This window comes from Pteropus alecto, unplaced genomic scaffold (assembly GCF_000325575.1).
Source record: "Pteropus alecto unplaced genomic scaffold, ASM32557v1 scaffold107, whole genome shotgun sequence".
Classification (NCBI taxonomy): Eukaryota; Metazoa; Chordata; class Mammalia; order Chiroptera; family Pteropodidae; genus Pteropus; species Pteropus alecto.
In genome coordinates, this window is record NW_006440619.1 from 296,986 (window position 1) to 314,795 (window position 17,810).

Here is a 17,810-nt window from a genome sequence, read left to right on the forward strand (position 1 = left end):
AAGGAATCTTAAGTTAGAAGAGAAGCAAAACATGGTGTATACCGTAGTTGGGGAAAAATAAGCAAGGGGGGTAGACAAAACATATACAACTAGAAGTCATTTCACTTGGTGATTTAGTGAGTCATACTAACCATCTGTGTATGAATGAGAACTTTGTTTCCAGTGGCACATTGAGAGAGCTAGAAAATGTAAGGGAGGAGAGAGGATAAAAAGAACATGAACTTCTAAAATACATGAGAGATGATGGTAGCCAATTTATTCATCTCATCTGTTTACTCTCATGAAGGTTGTTACAAAAGTGTGCTATTATTAAATGCAACCAAATACGTCAGAAATGGAGCTGTGATCGCTCAAGAGGTGTGTTTGAGATTGCTTTTAAAGCGAAGTACAGCTCTCTGAGTATCAGGAATCCAACAAGCTCATGTACAATGACAGATGCTTTGGTCCTTTAGGGACAGAGCAAGACTAAGAGCTTGAAATCTACCTCTAAAGTTCAGGGACAGATTTTTGATATCACACAAGAATCATGCTGGCCAGTGCCATCCAGCATGGGTTGATTCCAAGTAAGTGTTGGGTGCTAAACAGGAACAGTCTGTCTTAGGACTATAATGTTTTGCCCAAGTGATAGCGGTATATACAGGTGATCAGTATGTACTGCTGAGGTATCAGTGATCCAGGGAGTTAGATATATCAAAAAGTGCCTTATGGCTTGTAAAAATGTCATTAATTTATTGAAATATATATATTGGTCTACTTTAGAATACAGAAAATTCTTCCTCATGCCTTCAAAACGATCTTGTTTCTAAACATCAAAATAAAAGATGCCTGACTATAGTTTAGAAAATATTTTGTCTTCTGTCAGCAAATTGCTACAGGAACTCCCACAAGATCACTGGTAGGATACTTGCTATACAAGTTCTTACACAAACAAAAAGCTTATTCATTTATATCATCCTGAAAATGACCAGCTACAAAATGACACACCTAGAGTCACCCCTCAAGTCAGTTTCCAGCTACTGTAATGTCATTGGTTTTATATCCTTTCAGATCTTTAAAATGAGGTGACATGGCTCCCAAATAGCGTACAAGTTCTAGGCTATATATCATTTTAGAGGACTCCAACATGCTACATGAGCTTTTCTTTCTTTCTAAAGCATCGTGTCTGTCAATCATACTGTCATTCAGAATTAAGAGAATGCTGTCACTTGAGGAACACAGAACAAGGATAAGTAGTTTTTGTGTTCAAACACAAGGCAGATCACTTCATATTTCTCCCTAGGGGAGCACTTCTCATATAACAACCATTTTAGCCTTGTAGGTAGATATTTCATTATATCAGTTAATGATTTTTTTCCCCAAAATCATTCACTTCTCATCCTTCTCATACCTATCAGGGCAATTAAGTAGATCATGATGCAGGCAATAATCAGTCATTCTCTGAAGGGTAGCACCACTGTTCCAATTTGTCTTTATAGCCTTTTGTGATGGTTTTGTTGTTTTTAACTACCCAGGCTCCTTGAGAAGCTACCTATACTCATTTTAAATATTATAATTACTCTTTTAGGGAAATATAACATATGGAAGCATTACTAATCATTCTCTCGATTCGATACTTGAAATTATTTACATCCAATTGTGAAACCATTTGTCAGAAATTCCTATTATCAAATATAAGCGTTCTAGCCTCTAAAACAAAATCCGATGTAAATCTTGCTTTCCTACTAAGTTCCAATATAAAATTAGAGATATGTTACCAAAAGAGAATTCCCAAATAGGCTGAGTTAAAAACCTTAAACGAAGAAGAGAGTAAGACAGTAGCAGGCCCTGTGGCAGTTCACTTGTCTGATCATTTGAAAATTAGGTAGCTATTACCATCAGTCACCATCTCTCATCCTCATGACCACAGAGATGTCTGAGATGTCTGTCTTGTTACTGAAGTTACCTACCTCTGTGCTTTGGGACTTTTAGACATTGCCCTCTCTCTGCTTTGATTTGGGTATTTTCATCCTTTAATTAGGAATTCTACTACAGTAACATGCTTCACCAGTGGGGGTCAACTCTCAAACTGTACTTTCACCAGAAAAGCTCCAGGTTAGAGGTTCTTTCTTATATAAAACACAACTTATACCAACCTTTGACTTAAAAATTACCTATTAAAATTCTGTAATCTTCTCCCGTTTTCCCCGCTGGCCTAAACATATGACAGCACTTTGTATTTCAGGTTGAAATTAGATACTTATGATGAATTGGATATTTCATTTTGAAGAAAAGTTGTAGCTATTTGACAGTGTGAAGTTTCTCAGAGTGAAATGTATACTTTCATAATATAGACAGACTTTTCATAAAGGAAATTTGCAATATAAGTAACATATACAAAGATAAACCATAAACAAAGACTTCCCCATAATCCTCTTTTTAATAGTGACTGGACATTCAATATAATCTCAGTTATATAAATAAATATGCAGATTTATTAATACAAAGACACAGGAAAATAACTGAAAGAAATAATCTAAAATGTTAACAGTGATTAACTCAGAATGGTGTAATTATGAATGGCTTGAATTTCTTTATATTTTTTGAATTTTAAAAGTTTTCTTCGATAAATTAGAATTACAATATTATGATGAAAAATAGGTTTAAATGTCTGTGCATATGTCTTTTTATTGTGCTAAAATACACAAAACATAAAAATTGCCATTTTAATCATTTTAAAGTACACAATTCAGTGGCATCGAGTATATTCACAATGTTGTATAATTATCACTACTATACAGTTCTAGAACTTTTTATCACCCCAAATGGAAACCCTGTGTCCATTAAGCAGTCACTTCCCATTCAACCCCTCTTCCCACCTCCTAACAACCACTAATATCCTGTTGATCTCTATGGATTTTCCCATTCTGGATATTTCTTATGAATAGAATCATACAGTATGTGGCCTTTTGTGGCTGGCTTCTTTCATTCCTTTGGCATAGTTTTCAAGGTTCATTCATGTTGTAGCATGTATCAGTACTTTCTTTTTTGAGATAAATACTATTCAATTGTATGGATATACCATACTTTGTTTATCCCTTCATCTATTGATAGGAGACATGTGGGTTGTTTCCACCTTTTGGCTATTGGGAATACTGCTGCTATAAACATTTGTGTACAAGTTTTTGTTTCACCATCTGTTTTCATTTCTTTTGAGTAAATACCTAGGAGTGAAATTGCATTGACATATATTGTTTTTAAATGCCTTTAATTCTCCTTTAGCATTCTGTGTTTAAGGTAAGGTAGCAATGCTTTTTCAGAATTATTAATGATAACCTTTATAATATTATTCCCACAATAATACCATTTAATTTTCAATCACTGACCATGGTGTATTTTTTTAAGCCCAAATCACAATCTTGTACTTAAAAAGGAATTTTTTACTCTTACTCTTTGCGAACAAATTTTTCGTATGCTAAAATATTTCAAACTAGGCGAACTGAAAAAGAGTCTTTTCCTCTTAGCATAGCAATTCAAGCTATATCTGACTTTCAAATGCTTATATATTAAAAGTACAAAAATATATGTGTGTATTTTTTGTTGGTATTTTCACAGGAAACCTTCACTAAATAGGCACCAATATTTAAGCCTTAAGGAATGTATTGAATATAAGATACCAAGTAGAAGCAATATAGAATCTTCTAGAAATTCAAACTGGCAGATGGTATCGAGCGAGGATAAATATGCCTTGAAAGAATACACAGTACCAGTTCTTAAGTGTTTGACCTCCCACCCTCCCTACAGAAAGCTGATACATCTCATGAACATAAAAGCCCAATAATCTCAATGTTACTTTTAGCTATAGACAGTACATGAACTAGGCTAAAGAAGATGATGGTGGACTCTGTTTACCCATACCTATTTAACAACTGTTGGACTCTCTCATTTTTCCTCCCCGCCACAAACACATGCACACACATTTATGTAATATACATTCATGCACATGCACACATATGCACGTCCATGCATGTATGCACACACACCTGAACTATACTTCCAACACGGGGGCTGCAATTAAGGGTAGAAGTGTTTTTGCAGCTCGGTCATCCCCGAGACATCAGGTTTCCCCCAATATCACTCCCATCCTCACCACTATACACAGACCTTGCAATTCAGAAAGCAGAAATAAAATTCTAGCTAGAGAAGGAGTAGCCTTAAAGCAGTAGAAGAAGCACCCAAATGGTAATATTTGTTAATAAGGGGTATATGATTTGGGATCATTTAAAAGTAAAGTATTGGGGAATATGTTTACATTATTGGTAGACTTCCCTTTAGGAAAAATTCAAATAGGAACAATAAATTTATAGCAATCAATCAATTAGAAAGTTTAATTCTATAAAAGGCTTTGCATATTCCAGCTTTGCTAGGATCAACCCTATCAATTAATTTTATTTTTCCTTTACAAAGTAAAAAAATAAATCTTAAGATGCTTTCATATTTTGATAATGCTCCAAAACACCCTACCACAAAACCTAAAAGGAACTCTTTCATCCTACTCTCTGTAGAATTTTTTAAATAGCTCTGGCATAACAACAATAATTTATATCACTGAGGTTTTTTCAAATGAAGATAAAGATCTTTATGGATGACTTGTTCTGTATGTGGAAAAACTGAATGGCAGCCGAGTAAGTTGTCCAAAGTCTCACAAGGAATCAAGGCAAAGCTAATAATAAAACTCAAATACAATTAACTATCAAGACTGTGATCTGTCCACAAAGCAAAATATCTTATTTACCATGGGGACAGGCATTCTGAAAAGGTCATAGAATTAAAACATGTCATAATGATACAATGTCATTTATGAGTGTTTAAGTGCAAGAGAATGCTATGTATATCACTGAATTCTCAATGTTTTATTCTTATAGATTGTTTTATTCTTATTTACATTTCTTCATGCTTTGTGTATACTTATTTTCTCTGCTATTAAACTATAAGGTGCTTTATTTGGGGACCAAATCTTAGTACTTTCATATATGTAGCACAGTGCCTTAAGTACAGTAGGCATTCGATAATGTGAGCACGTTGGTGTGTAAAATTTCATAGACGTACACTTAACTATCTCCTCCTAACCACCATTGTAAATCATGTTGAGAACTTTTAAACTTCCTTAACCCATTTCTCATATACCACAAGAATACTCGCCAGCAGCGCTTGCAGCTGTAGTGTTTACCCTGAGATAACTTGCAGATTACAATCCTAACCTTATCCCCAAAGTTTGCCATGAAATATCTTGCTTTTATTATTATTTTTGCATCACTCTAGTATATTGAGTGTCTTTGGAAACAAATGACATCATTCTATTCCTAGCATTCTGTTTTAGTGGTATTTCCATTTAAAAAATATAGTAATTCTCGATTGCTGAAAACGTCAAATCCTAGAAAATGTAGCATTCCTATGCGTAATGTTAACATCATTCTCGAACAGTTATTAACCAAAGATTCATTTGATGAATCCAATTTATGTACACATTTCTGTTACATTAGGATTAGAGACAAGTTCTGTTTAGAAATCACTCCAAGAACAGTTTTTATATTTTATTTTCACATTGAAAACCAGTCAGATTTGCTTCAGCCTCAAAGAGCGTAGCGTGTTTATGCAAAATTGACGCTGGCAGTAAACTGCACTTTTTTTTTTTTTCTAAAGGGAAATGGGTTAAAAACCCAACCCCACATGTTGGAGAATAAAAATATGGTCAATATAGACTACTCCGATAATAGCAATGCAGAGATACCCAAGATATAACCTTAATATTATTTGTTAATGTGTTTAAGCATATAAGTTAAGGTGGCCAAAATTGAATTAGTATGATTTAACTCTAACCAACACCCAGTCATTATCCACAAGCTGATTTTCCCAACTGATGTATTATCCTAACTCTTTTGCTTCTTGATTCTTAGACATATCCTTTGACTACCTAACTGCTTGATGGCAGTAACATAAGAGTGCACCAGGATGCAAGAGGAGAAACAAATTCCAATCAGTCCTTCTTACTACTTATTAACAACTTTTACAAGGTCCTCTGGTGAAATAATAGGATAAAAATGAAGAGAAAATTCAGTTGGGGGATTAAAATAACACACGGCACTCTGTCTCTGAAAAAAAACTCCTTTGCTAATATCTCATTGATCAGCTCTGAAGTTTATTTATCCTTGTTACTCTCTACCTTCATTACAAGAGAGAATGGGCTGAAAGAGTTGTTTTCTGGGCCTAATTTTAAACAATTACTCCGGAATTACTTTCATTTTTCTTTAAAAATTGTCTAGAGTCTTACCTCCCAGTCCAAATAATCACAGACATCTTCAAAGTTAGTGAGCAGAGAAACTGAGCAGAAGAGCCGTGGCAGCTCATCCCTTGTCATTGGGGGAAAACGGCTATCTTTAAGGGCACTGTTGAAAACAAAGCAAATATTAAAGTAACTGCTAGATATGAAAGTTCCTAATTTCAAATGCAGACAATCATTTGAAAAGGTAAAAGATAAAAACATAATCAGCAAGGTACCAAAGGCACCAATAATCTTCAAATGTATTTGAAGGTCCCAAAGATTTTAGAAGTGGTCATTTTTTTTTTTCATTCAATAGATTGTGTTTACTAGCGAATCCTATGACCAATCTAACTGTAAAGAGTGAATGATCAATTACATTTCCTGTACAATCATTTCCTGGTGTAGTTTCCTGTTACCTGTAGATTCTGAGAATGTTTTATTTTACTTTTGAGGAGAATAAAAACCAGACTAGTGGAAACTTGTGGCAAGACTTCTGGATCTAGTGCTGGTGGAAAAAAAATATATGTATTTCATGTAAAAAAAAAAAAAGTTCATACTAGGTGGCCAGTTACCACAGAACAGCACTCAAAGAGTTAAAAAAATCAAAATTTCATTTTCTTCAAGCAAAAGAAATCAAAGAAAATGAAAATAATCATGCAAATTACAAACTAAAATTACTCATAAGGATTTCAGGCCCCCTCTAAAGGATAATTCAAGATATGGTTCAAAATTGTGAAACTACAGGAAATAGACTAATCTAGGAAATAAAAGTATGATTAGGAGACTATTAATCACATCAATGGATTTCTGAGTACATCAACTCTGATTGGATCCTATAATCAAAGGTAGTATACCACAGTGCCAAATTCTAGAAAAACCCCACTTTTAAGGACGAAAATGTTGGAAGACCATAATTATTCCTGCAAAAGTAGAATAGACAGACAGAAAATACAGAGACGCACACACAAGCACTGTGTGTTCCTTGTACTTTTAAAAGCAACCACTTCCTAGTCAAAAACAAAAACAAAACATCTCTCTGATTGTACACTATAGTAATGGCACTGCTGGCATTTGTGCCATTCATCCTCGAATGTCTTATAGAGCAGCTAGGCTTAGAAATGTTTTTTTATAAAAGATATATTTTCACAGATTAATCCTCAGAGGGTGCAAATTTAGAGCTTGCAAAGTGGGTCATAACAAAGTTCTACGGCCTTTGAAAATAATTTGATTCCTTTTGCAGTGACTTCCTCATTGCTGGATTTTCCTTTTTTCGTTTTTCCATCCTTTCCTTTGCATTCTGAAACTCACCCACTGTATTGGACAAATATATATCTATGTTTGTGAGTATTTTCAATGCTATTTTGGTGCTCATTCTATTCTGCTATACAAAGGAAAATGCTCATAGAAAGATATAGAGGTGTTTTATATACAGTATAAGTGTTTCCTATTCAATGAGCCAAGATTAACCAAGTACCAGGAAATCTGTGATAATTCATACTATGAGAACGGTATTTCACTATTTTATAATTTAACAACACAAATTTCCTATGGTCTGGTTTACTTTCCTATTGGCAAACGAAGTGTTAAAAAATGTTTTCAAGATCACATTCTAAGCCAAGATAAAGATGATGTGTGTGTGTGTGTGTGTGTGTGTGTGTGTGTGTGTGTGTGTGTGTGAACTCCCTCTTTCCCCCAGTGACACATACTGGAGAAAAGTTCTAAAACACAGAACAGAAGATCCCATGCATAAAAACCAAAAGGCCAATCACACTTTCAGTTTTCCTGTTAAGAAGAAAAAAAAAAAAACAAAATACCTTTTACATTAGAATAATATAAAATATAATTTTTAGGGCTAAGATTGTTTTTTTATTGTGGCAAAATATGCATGGCATAAAATTTACCATTTTAAGTGTACAGTTCTGTGGGATTAAGTACATTCACACTGTGCGATAATCACCACCATCTATCTCCAGAACTTTTTCATCTTGCCAACTGAAACACGATATCCATTAAATACTAACTCCCCATCCCACCCTCTTCCCAGTTCCTGGCAAAATGTAATTTAAATATATTTTTATAATTTCAAGTAATTACAGTAATATAATCACTAATGTTTTTGATATAACAGCTTTATTGAGATATAATTCACATAACCATAAAATTCATCCTTTTAATGTATATAATTCAATTCACAGAGTTGTACAACCGTCACCATTATCCAATTTTAAAACATTTTCTTCACACCAAAAAGAACCCCATATACCCATTAGCAGTCACTCCACATTCTTCCCTCCCCACAGCTCCTGGAAATCAGCAATCTACTTTCTGTCTCTATGGATTTGCCTATTCTGGACACTTCATATATGTAGAATCACATAATATGTGGCCTTTTGTGTTTGAATTTTTATAAAACGTGTTTTTAGAGTTTCATCCATGTTGTAGCATACATCAGTACTTCATCTTTTTGTCTAATAACATTCAATTATACAGATACATAACATTTTGTTATTCATTTATCTGCTGATGGACATCTGGCTTGTTTCCACTTTTTCGCTATTATGAATAATGCTGTTATGAATACTAACGTATGAGTTTTTGTGTGGACATATGTTTTCATTTCTCTTAGGTAGATACTTAGGAGTAGACCTGCTGGGTCATATGGTAATTCTATGTTTAACTTTTTGAGATGCCAACAAACTGTTTCCCATAGCGGCTGTACCATTCTACATGCCTATCAACAATGTATGAAGGTTCTAATTTTTCCCACATCTTCACCAACATTGGTTATTCTCTGCCTTTTTAATTATAGTGCTAGACCTACTTTAATGAAGTTTTTTTTTTATCTAGAACTAGCTTTTACACAATACACATCCTGAAGCATAAGTTAATTTCTTAACACTTTGAAGCAAGTTATCATTTTGCTTACTTTATTTGCTAGCAAACCAATGAAAGGTAAATTGTAGAGCTCATTGCAATTCAAACTATTTCAAATCAATGAAATTTTCAAGTACCTAAAATGTAACCGAAGATCAAGCTAGCAAGCTTTCCTGTGATATGGAACCTTGTTACTCAATCATTCTGGGCTTAAAAAAATGTTTAGAACAGGAGTAAGTGGGAGAATGCTACATGGTTAATAAGAGAAACTGACGATCATGCCTCACTATACCAAGACTCAAACGTATTCATTTCAAAACTCTGGAAGAGTAAAGGTACATTAGTCATGATGGAAACAGTCTGATTTTACAGAGATACTCATTCAAACAAGACTTTTAATTCTTGTATTTTTCATCAACTCTAAACAACTTTACACTGAATTCATGAGCATAGAAAAATTCCAAAAGGTAGGAAGCCTTCAACATCTCCAAATGCAAATTCCCAGGGAAAAAGAACTAGCAATGAAAGCCTACCAAGGATTTAATGGATTATAAAAAAGATGAAAAAATGCAGCTGGAGACTGACATCAGAGCTGCTAGACTGGTCTGGATAGCTGATAAACAAGAGGATTCAGCTTCCCTCAGCCCCATTCTCTTTAGTATACAGAACATGCAGTGTAGATGCTGAGCCTTTAGAGAAGATATGCAGTCCGGAGTTGGGCAGTAGGTTACTCGAGGTGACCCAGCTAGTTAGTGACACAGGTGGGGATACAACCCAGATTCTTGACTCAAGTCCAAAATTCTTTCTAGTTATCTACATTTTTTGTTGCCACCTTTGTATGGATTATTTTATTATTATTATTTTAAAATTAAATGCTTGCCTTACTTGGCAATTCTGAACTCATACCTGAAGTGCTTCTGCCTAAATAAGATAAATAATACTTTAATAGCATTCATTAGTAGCCAAAGAGTAAATACAGCTAGACTTTCTGTCTACTGGAAATCTGCAGGAGCAAAAAGGATTTTTAAAATATTAATATTGTCCATGGAAAGCATTTTATACCAGAGAAGTGTCTGCCAATTTAAATTCTAGGCAGCCTAAGGTACTGACAAACAATGACGTCCTGTAGTAAATTTGTATTAAATTCTCTTTGGTATAATAGGAAGCCATTTTCTAATGTTTTGTTATTGCTAGGGGGAAAAAAACACTTATGTATAAAACCAGCCAGCTGTTCCATCCCCCATATGATGGATGGGTAAGGTTTAAATAATAGTTTAATTCACATACGAAATTCAAATATATTCAATTCAAATTGGCACTTCCCAAGAATATATTTCTCCTGATTGAAAAGCAGCATTAACATCTGTCAAAGTTAATATCTAATGTTAAATAGGACTTTAATGAAAATGAACATTTTTAAAAAAGGAATTAAGAGTTTAGCTTATCAAAGAAGCAAGGGGTTTCTGACGGTGTGTGGAAATTATAAGGAAACAAAAAAGTTGAAAAGAGACAAAACCTAAGATAGCACAAGGCTCATCATAAACAATATAGCATACAATAGAAATAATTTAAGTGAACCTACCTAGCTAGTCATTCACTCGTTCATTCATTTATTCACTTTCTAAAACACTGATGACCTTTATCACTTACCCTGTAGAAAGTTACCAAACTGAGAAGGGCTTCATATTACAAGCAATCTATTTTCAGGACAAGGAAGTAATTAAAATAGAATTTAAAAATCTCAGTTTGGGTAGGTGAAAAAAGCAAATCAATCAGACATTAGTCTAAAAAAACCAACCAGTTTGTTTATGAGGGGTTTTAATCATCTAGAAATTCTGCCATTCCTCATCGGAGCTTCTAGAACAGAATGCACATGGGGCATGTCTGAACTCCAGAAACTTAGAATAAGAGAATTATCCATAACCTTTCATATTAAGTAGCAATTTTAGCTTCCCCATATTAAAGAAAAAATAGACATAAAACAATGCAAAAAAGTAAGTGACGATTCATCAAAGCTAAGGGTGGAAAGGAGCAACAAAGGACACAATTATAGTTAAGGAAGGAGGAAGGGAACCTCATTTTGGTGAGGGCTATGACCCCAAAAAAGGAAATTTTCAATCTTAAGACATATGTAAAGAGTTACTTATTTGGGAGATTTTTTTTTTCCCTTTAGAGTAATAAATAAAACTACTTGCTGCTCAGTAAACATCAACAGTTATTAATTTTGATATATATTTTATTGTGATATGACAGGTGATTAACAGAGAATGGAGGAAAGAACTAAGGGAAGACTAAGTAGAAAGGGAAAAAGAAAAAAAATTATACAAACAAATAAAGATGGAGAGGAAGAGAAAAGAAGCAGGAAAAAGAAGTAGGAGGCAAAGAAAGTAACTAGAGACATATACAAAGGGACAAAGAGAGACAGCAAAGAAGGAGGAGCGGAAGGGTACAAGGGAAGGGAGATAAAGTGCTATAGGGCCTGTAGGTTTCCACATATATTACTTGACTCCTATCCTATAAGGATTCACTTAGGCTTTAGAGTGTTATTACCTACTGATTAAAGTTCTTGAATCGCTCTGATCTTGAATTCTTAAAAGCCTCTACTCTGAGTTAGCCACAGATGCCCACCAGGAGGGACAAATACTCTCCACTGGGTTGCATGTTGTGATGACCAGAGCAATATTGTTAAGAATATGCCTCCTAGCCACAGTTCCTTATCTCTAAATTAGGAGAACAGGTTGTGGTTCTGACTCAGTGAAACAGAACTAAAAGTAGAAAATACAAGATACATGAAGAAATGGATGGCTAAATGTTTAGTGTAGATGGCAGGTACTCCTCATTTTCCTCCATTATAATGTCCACATAATGCTCTCTCTGCAGAGTTTCTGGATTTACTCTATCCTGTTTTGAGAAATGAATTACTAGAAATATTTTTGTTTTAATTACTTTTCTGATGGAAAAACTTTTAAAATATATTCTACCAGATTAAAATGAACATAAGTTTATCTTTATGGCTTAGGTTCATCTTTAAGACTCAATATGACTTTGGGTCATTCATTACTACACAGTGTTAGAACAGTGCTCGCAGTGATCTTAGCAAGAAAACAATATGTGGGTCTTGACAACAGATTACAATGACCAACGACAATTTCCATCATAGGAGATTTGAAAGCATAGGATGTCTCTACTTTCAAGACAGTGTAACACAAAAATAACCTGACGGACTGTCAAGGTTTTCATCCTTGTGTTCTCTGAATTAGGATACCATAAAACCGAACTAACTCCCAAATTGAATTGAATGTAAATTTTATTGCCTTTCTCTACAACCTTGACCAAGTATTATTTCCCCAAGGCCATCAAAGCATGTCTCCAAGGTATAACAACAGTTTCCTGTGGCAACTATAGCTCCTAAAAATGCAATATTGAAGTCATCATTGATACATGAACACTATTTCACAGTCCTGTAGAACATAACACAGTAGAATGGTCAAGAGCTTAGCTTCTGGAGTCAGACATAACTGCATTTGGATCCTGGCTCCACTGCATACTAGCTCTGTGACATCTGGATAAGTCTCTTAACCTGTGGCAGCCTCCATTTCCTCATCAATAAAATGGGAATAATAGTATCTACTTCATAGAGCTACTGTGGCAAATAAATAATAACACCTACATAAGTGCCTTGCATACACTAGGTGCTTAATAAGTAGTGGCTGCCAAAGGACTTTGATTGATCATCAGCATATCTGTTAAGTTTATGCACACAGGGCTACCCCCATATCATGACTCTGGTGAAAGGAAGGGAACCCCAGGACTAAGACTGATCCTTCAACCTTGATATGGGAGGATCTAAACAAGTAATCTCTAGGAATTCAATGTGGCCATCCCTGGGGATAATGGCTATATTTCCAGGCTCTGGTTTTTTTGTTTTGTTTTGTTTTGTTGTTGTTGTTAGTTTCTTTGTTTGGAGGAGCCTTCATTTCATTTTCTTTAATTTTCAAAATATTAAGCACCTGCTATATGCCTTTTATTATGTGAAGAGTCACAGAGGATATAGAAGAATAGATTGCAAAATAATATATGGATGTGTGTAAAAGACAGTAAAATCACATACGATATGAAAGCTGAGAGGAATGGCCAGACAAGGTTAACTTCTCTTCTGGAAGGGTCTATTTTATACTTTCTGCCATTGGTTTACAAGTTACCAAGTGACCCAAAATCACAGCTAAATTTACAGAAATAAAATGTATAAACATTTTTTTTTCCTAGTAACAAATCTACTACACCAAGTAAGGTGCTTCTTCATCAAGAAATTCCATAATCTTGCAGGCAAGCATTCTTGGCGGTAAAAAAAAAAGTTTGAGCACATATCCCCAGTATATATATATATTTATTTGTATAGACATGTAGTACTATTACTAGCTAATATATCCAAAGCACAAAATATACTTAGAGTGAGCTTTCTTGGCAAAGACAGCAGGTATAAATACATATTTCAAATAATGTCTTGATAATTTATTTTTTGGCTGACATCATGTCAGGTCTGATTAGATTATCTTCCTTTTTACTTTATGACTCGGCCGACCATGTTATGAGGTAACCTGTAGAAGTGTCATGTAGTTCCACCATTTTCTCATCCTTCCCTTGTGTTTGTATTATTACTATTACCATGCATCCATTGTTTCTTTGCAGGAATCTTCTTCAGCCACTTCCTGCATGGGTAATTTTATCTAGTTTTAGCTAATCTATGCATAGTGATTAAATGGCTTAAGAAGATTCCTGCAAAGAAACCACAGGCTGAAAATAATACTAAGAACCATAAATCTACTTAACCAGGCACATATAAACTGAAATATGTTGCAATATGCTGAAAGTGAATTAAAGAAGAAGGGTGCCACTATCAACACTCATCAAATCAAGGATCTCATGCTATCCTCAGGTATGTGACAGTGACCTTCCAACATAAAGCAAATGACAGCACCGGGGTTAATCCATATATTAAATATTAGTGGAGTTTAATTACTATTTTCTTATATTTTGGATTAAAAGATCATAAATAGAATTTCTAATCTTCTCTTCTCACCCCGCAATGGATCATCCAGGGGTACCACTCTTTAGAGACCGCTAATCTAAAGCTCTTAAATTCCAAGAGACTGATTCTAATATATTGAGACATGATACTATGAGCAAAAACAGCTTTAAATATGAAAGAGTCAATATCTTTTGAGCACCTATTGTGAGCCAGATGTGATACATGTATTCTATTGTTGAGTCTTCAAAACAACTCCATTTTATAGATGAGAAGACTGAGGTTCAGTGAGTTCAGTGAGATTAAGCAACTTGCCATAGGTCATAAAAACAGGTAAGAGAGGTGACATTTGAACTCGGGGCTATCTATCTCTAGAGGCCATTCTCTTTTCACAGCATCACTTCTAAAATGTTGTTAGCAAATCAACATAATGTATACACATTTAATCATTTTTAAGGAATTTCCCCCCTATTAATGCTTCTTCTTCTGGGGTTTAACTGAATGCTTTAAGTGTAAGTGTGAGCAGGTTCTGAAACTAAGATACGGTACGTTTTTAGTGAAAGTGTTAGCTTGTTTTTGCTCTCTTTGTTCTCCATTTTGCTTTTTGTGATTCAGAGTTGCTGCCATTGAAAAACATCTGTTTTATCTAAATTTAATAAGCCCTATTAGTGGGATACTAAGCCGTCCCTTATTCTGAAGCTTTTCCACAATTTGAAATTTAATCTGCTGGAAGTCATAATAGCGTTACCAAAGTACTAGGTTTTGGACATATCTAGGCTGGTAGGCCTGTTTTTGATTTTTAACTTTGCTTTTCCAATCTGAATGAATAAGTTCTCTCATAATCACCACAAGCGTCATGCAGTTTTTTTTCCTTCCCTCTTTCCATGGCAATCAAATCTATAAATTGAACTCTAAAGTGCAAAACATATGTTGTCACTCTAACTTATGTGCCATGTTAGGGTGATTCAGTCTTACCCACTGGTTTACTGTCCTTTCTAAAACTAATGCCAGTCCTAAATGGTACAGGTCTGCTGAGAGCTAGCATGCTGGCTCTTATTGCGTGGCCTGGCTATGATTTTCTCAGATATCACTGACGGGGAACTAAAGGTAACAAAGGAAAGAGTTAAGTCAGTCTTAAAGATTTGGTGCAAAGTATGCTTATCTACTCAGTATGCTAAGGGAGAGAGAGACATCCAGCCCTCTCCACTGCCTCACTGAGACGTTTTTCATCTTTATTTTCCTTCTCTTCTCCTCCTCTCCCACCTTCTGGATGTTTTCCTCTTTTCTTTCCTCTTTCTATTCTATTAAGGTAAGGAAGCGAGAATAGTAAAATGTCACAAGAAGGAGAAGAAAGAAAAGAATGGGGGTGAGAGGAGAGATGAGTAGTATACTGAGACAAAGGCCTACAGCTCTGCTTCCACTGGACAAGTGTGCAAGGCAGTTACGTGTTGTCATGCTCCACCATTGGGTCAAGATGACCCATTCCCTTTTGGTATTGGATTCTATGTTTTATTTCGGCCCTCAGTGAGTAGACTATGCACGGAGAAAGGTACACGGTCCACTGCCTATTTCTTTCTAGGGTTTTTAAGGTAACTTTGAAAAGCAGAAGGCCAGTTTGGAAAAAAGAAAAGTCACACGCTTCACCCCCAGCAACCTAGCTGCTTAACCAGGCAATGGTTATCGAGTCAGTTTCTCGGTTTTTATACTTTCCCATCTCATATTTTCCTATAATGAAGCATAACTACATGTCTGATTTCATGGCCTCTGTAACTTGCCTTACATTTATTTAAACAGAATTATTTTAATTTTTATGACTATGTGATATCTTTTGGGGAAAAGTTTCCTTCAAATCACTCATATCATCTTTATTTTATACGATTCTACATAGAGTTTTCAAAGGGTCTTCACATCTTTTATCCTAGGTGACCCTCAACACATCCTCATAAAGTAGACAAAGCTAATGCTATATTATATTAGAAACCATAATAGATGTCCTCCAAGAATAAGGCCCCTATTGTCATAGAGTCACCAAGTGTAACAGCTACAAGGACTTAGAGATCATCTAGTCTACACCCTTCATTTGACATTTGGGAGAACTAGAGCAGAAAGTGATGTGCCCAAAGTCACGCAGCTATTAAGTAGCAGAGTTGGGACTATATGCTGCATCTCCTGACTTCCCACTGATCTTTCCATTATTCTTTCATATATTTGTTGACTGGCTGTCCTAATCTGATAACACTCCAGAATGGATGTTTGAGGAGCAAAGAAGAAAATGATGCCAAAAGCAATAGAGAATAGCTAGAATAATAAAGCAGTTAGCTTCCCACTATAACTCAACACTGTCAGGCACCTGGCACTTGACGGCATGCTGAAGTCACGCAGAATCTAGAAAATGAGCAGATAAGGGTGGGAAGCACCAACACTGTGAGGGTGGCAAATGCGATCTTCACTAAGGCCCTCCCTTCCATTTCTAAACCACTCCCCCTTCATCTTTATTCTTACACACTCCTAGTAGGTGTCACTCTCTCCTCATTGTACTTTTCCCTTGCTCTTTTTACCTTGCATTCTATCCATTCTGTCCCATTATTTCCCCCTACCTGCAGAGATCCATAGGATTATTCAACATAAAAGTTATACATTTTTAAAATAGAGTACTTAGTTCCCTTTTATAAAGCTGTAACAATTAGAGAATCTGTCCCTTTTGTAAATGTCACTGTATCTTCTGGTTGTGTGTACATAAATATGTCAAACTATAAGCTGGTTAGGGCAAGATAACCTTAATGCCCATTTTCAAGTACATAGCACAATGTCATGCGGAGATTCAGCATGAGAGAACTATGCGGTTATTGATGTACTGCTAAAGCTCTTCAACTTGAATCCAACCTACCTTCCAATCTCTTGGAACAAGTTTTACTTTATTCTTTCAACAAATGTTACAGTGAGCCTGATCAAACAGAAAAGGGTATTTTAACTCCTCATCTCCTGTTTGGTTTATATCTTGATAAACCTAACTTTCAAAGGCAAAGAAAAATTTTACTTGTAAAGTTTTCCATTCCATTACCATTAAAAATTACTTAATTCTCCCAGTGAAAAGGTCCTCCTTTGATTTTGTTTCCATCAGACAAGTACATGGGGTAATAAAATATGTTGGAAAAGCTTTGCAATATGCTGCTGAAATAATGACAATTGCTGAATCCGTACTACAGTACTTATTAGGAAAACCACAATACATACTAAAAGGAAACAGCATCATTTTGGGATGGAAAAAATGCAATGGATAAAAGCCATGCAATTTAAATTATAGTCATGTGACAACAGTTCTGTCCGGCATAGCAGCAAAACTGGCTATGTATAAGAGGCAGTCCTAATGATTGCTGATGGAAAAGAATGTCTATGAACGTGAATTAACTTAGCAAATATTTATTGAGCTCCTGCTATGTGCTGAGCATACGTATACATACAGTGGCATAGTATGTTCAATTGTAGTCCTATGGAATAGCGTGCTTCATATTAGTTTTACTACACTACCGTAACATGACTGGCATTTATATGAGCAACTAAGAGCACCTAATGATAAGTATAAATCTCATAAACCAAGTCACATTTTAGAGA

At 35.1% G+C, this 17,810-nt stretch overlaps 1 protein-coding gene across 1 annotated transcript in view; it reads right to left on the reverse strand.

Moving 5' to 3' along the window:
* Positions 1–17,810, reverse strand: part of AMMECR1 (Alport syndrome, mental retardation, midface hypoplasia and elliptocytosis chromosomal region gene 1) — a 102,776-nt gene that overhangs the window by 16,102 nt on the left and 68,864 nt on the right. Inside the window, exon 3 of the mRNA XM_006917267.3 lies at positions 6,308–6,422. Coding sequence (XP_006917329.1) covers positions 6,308–6,422 — 115 coding nt within the window. The remainder of the gene's footprint in view (positions 1–6,307; positions 6,423–17,810) is intronic.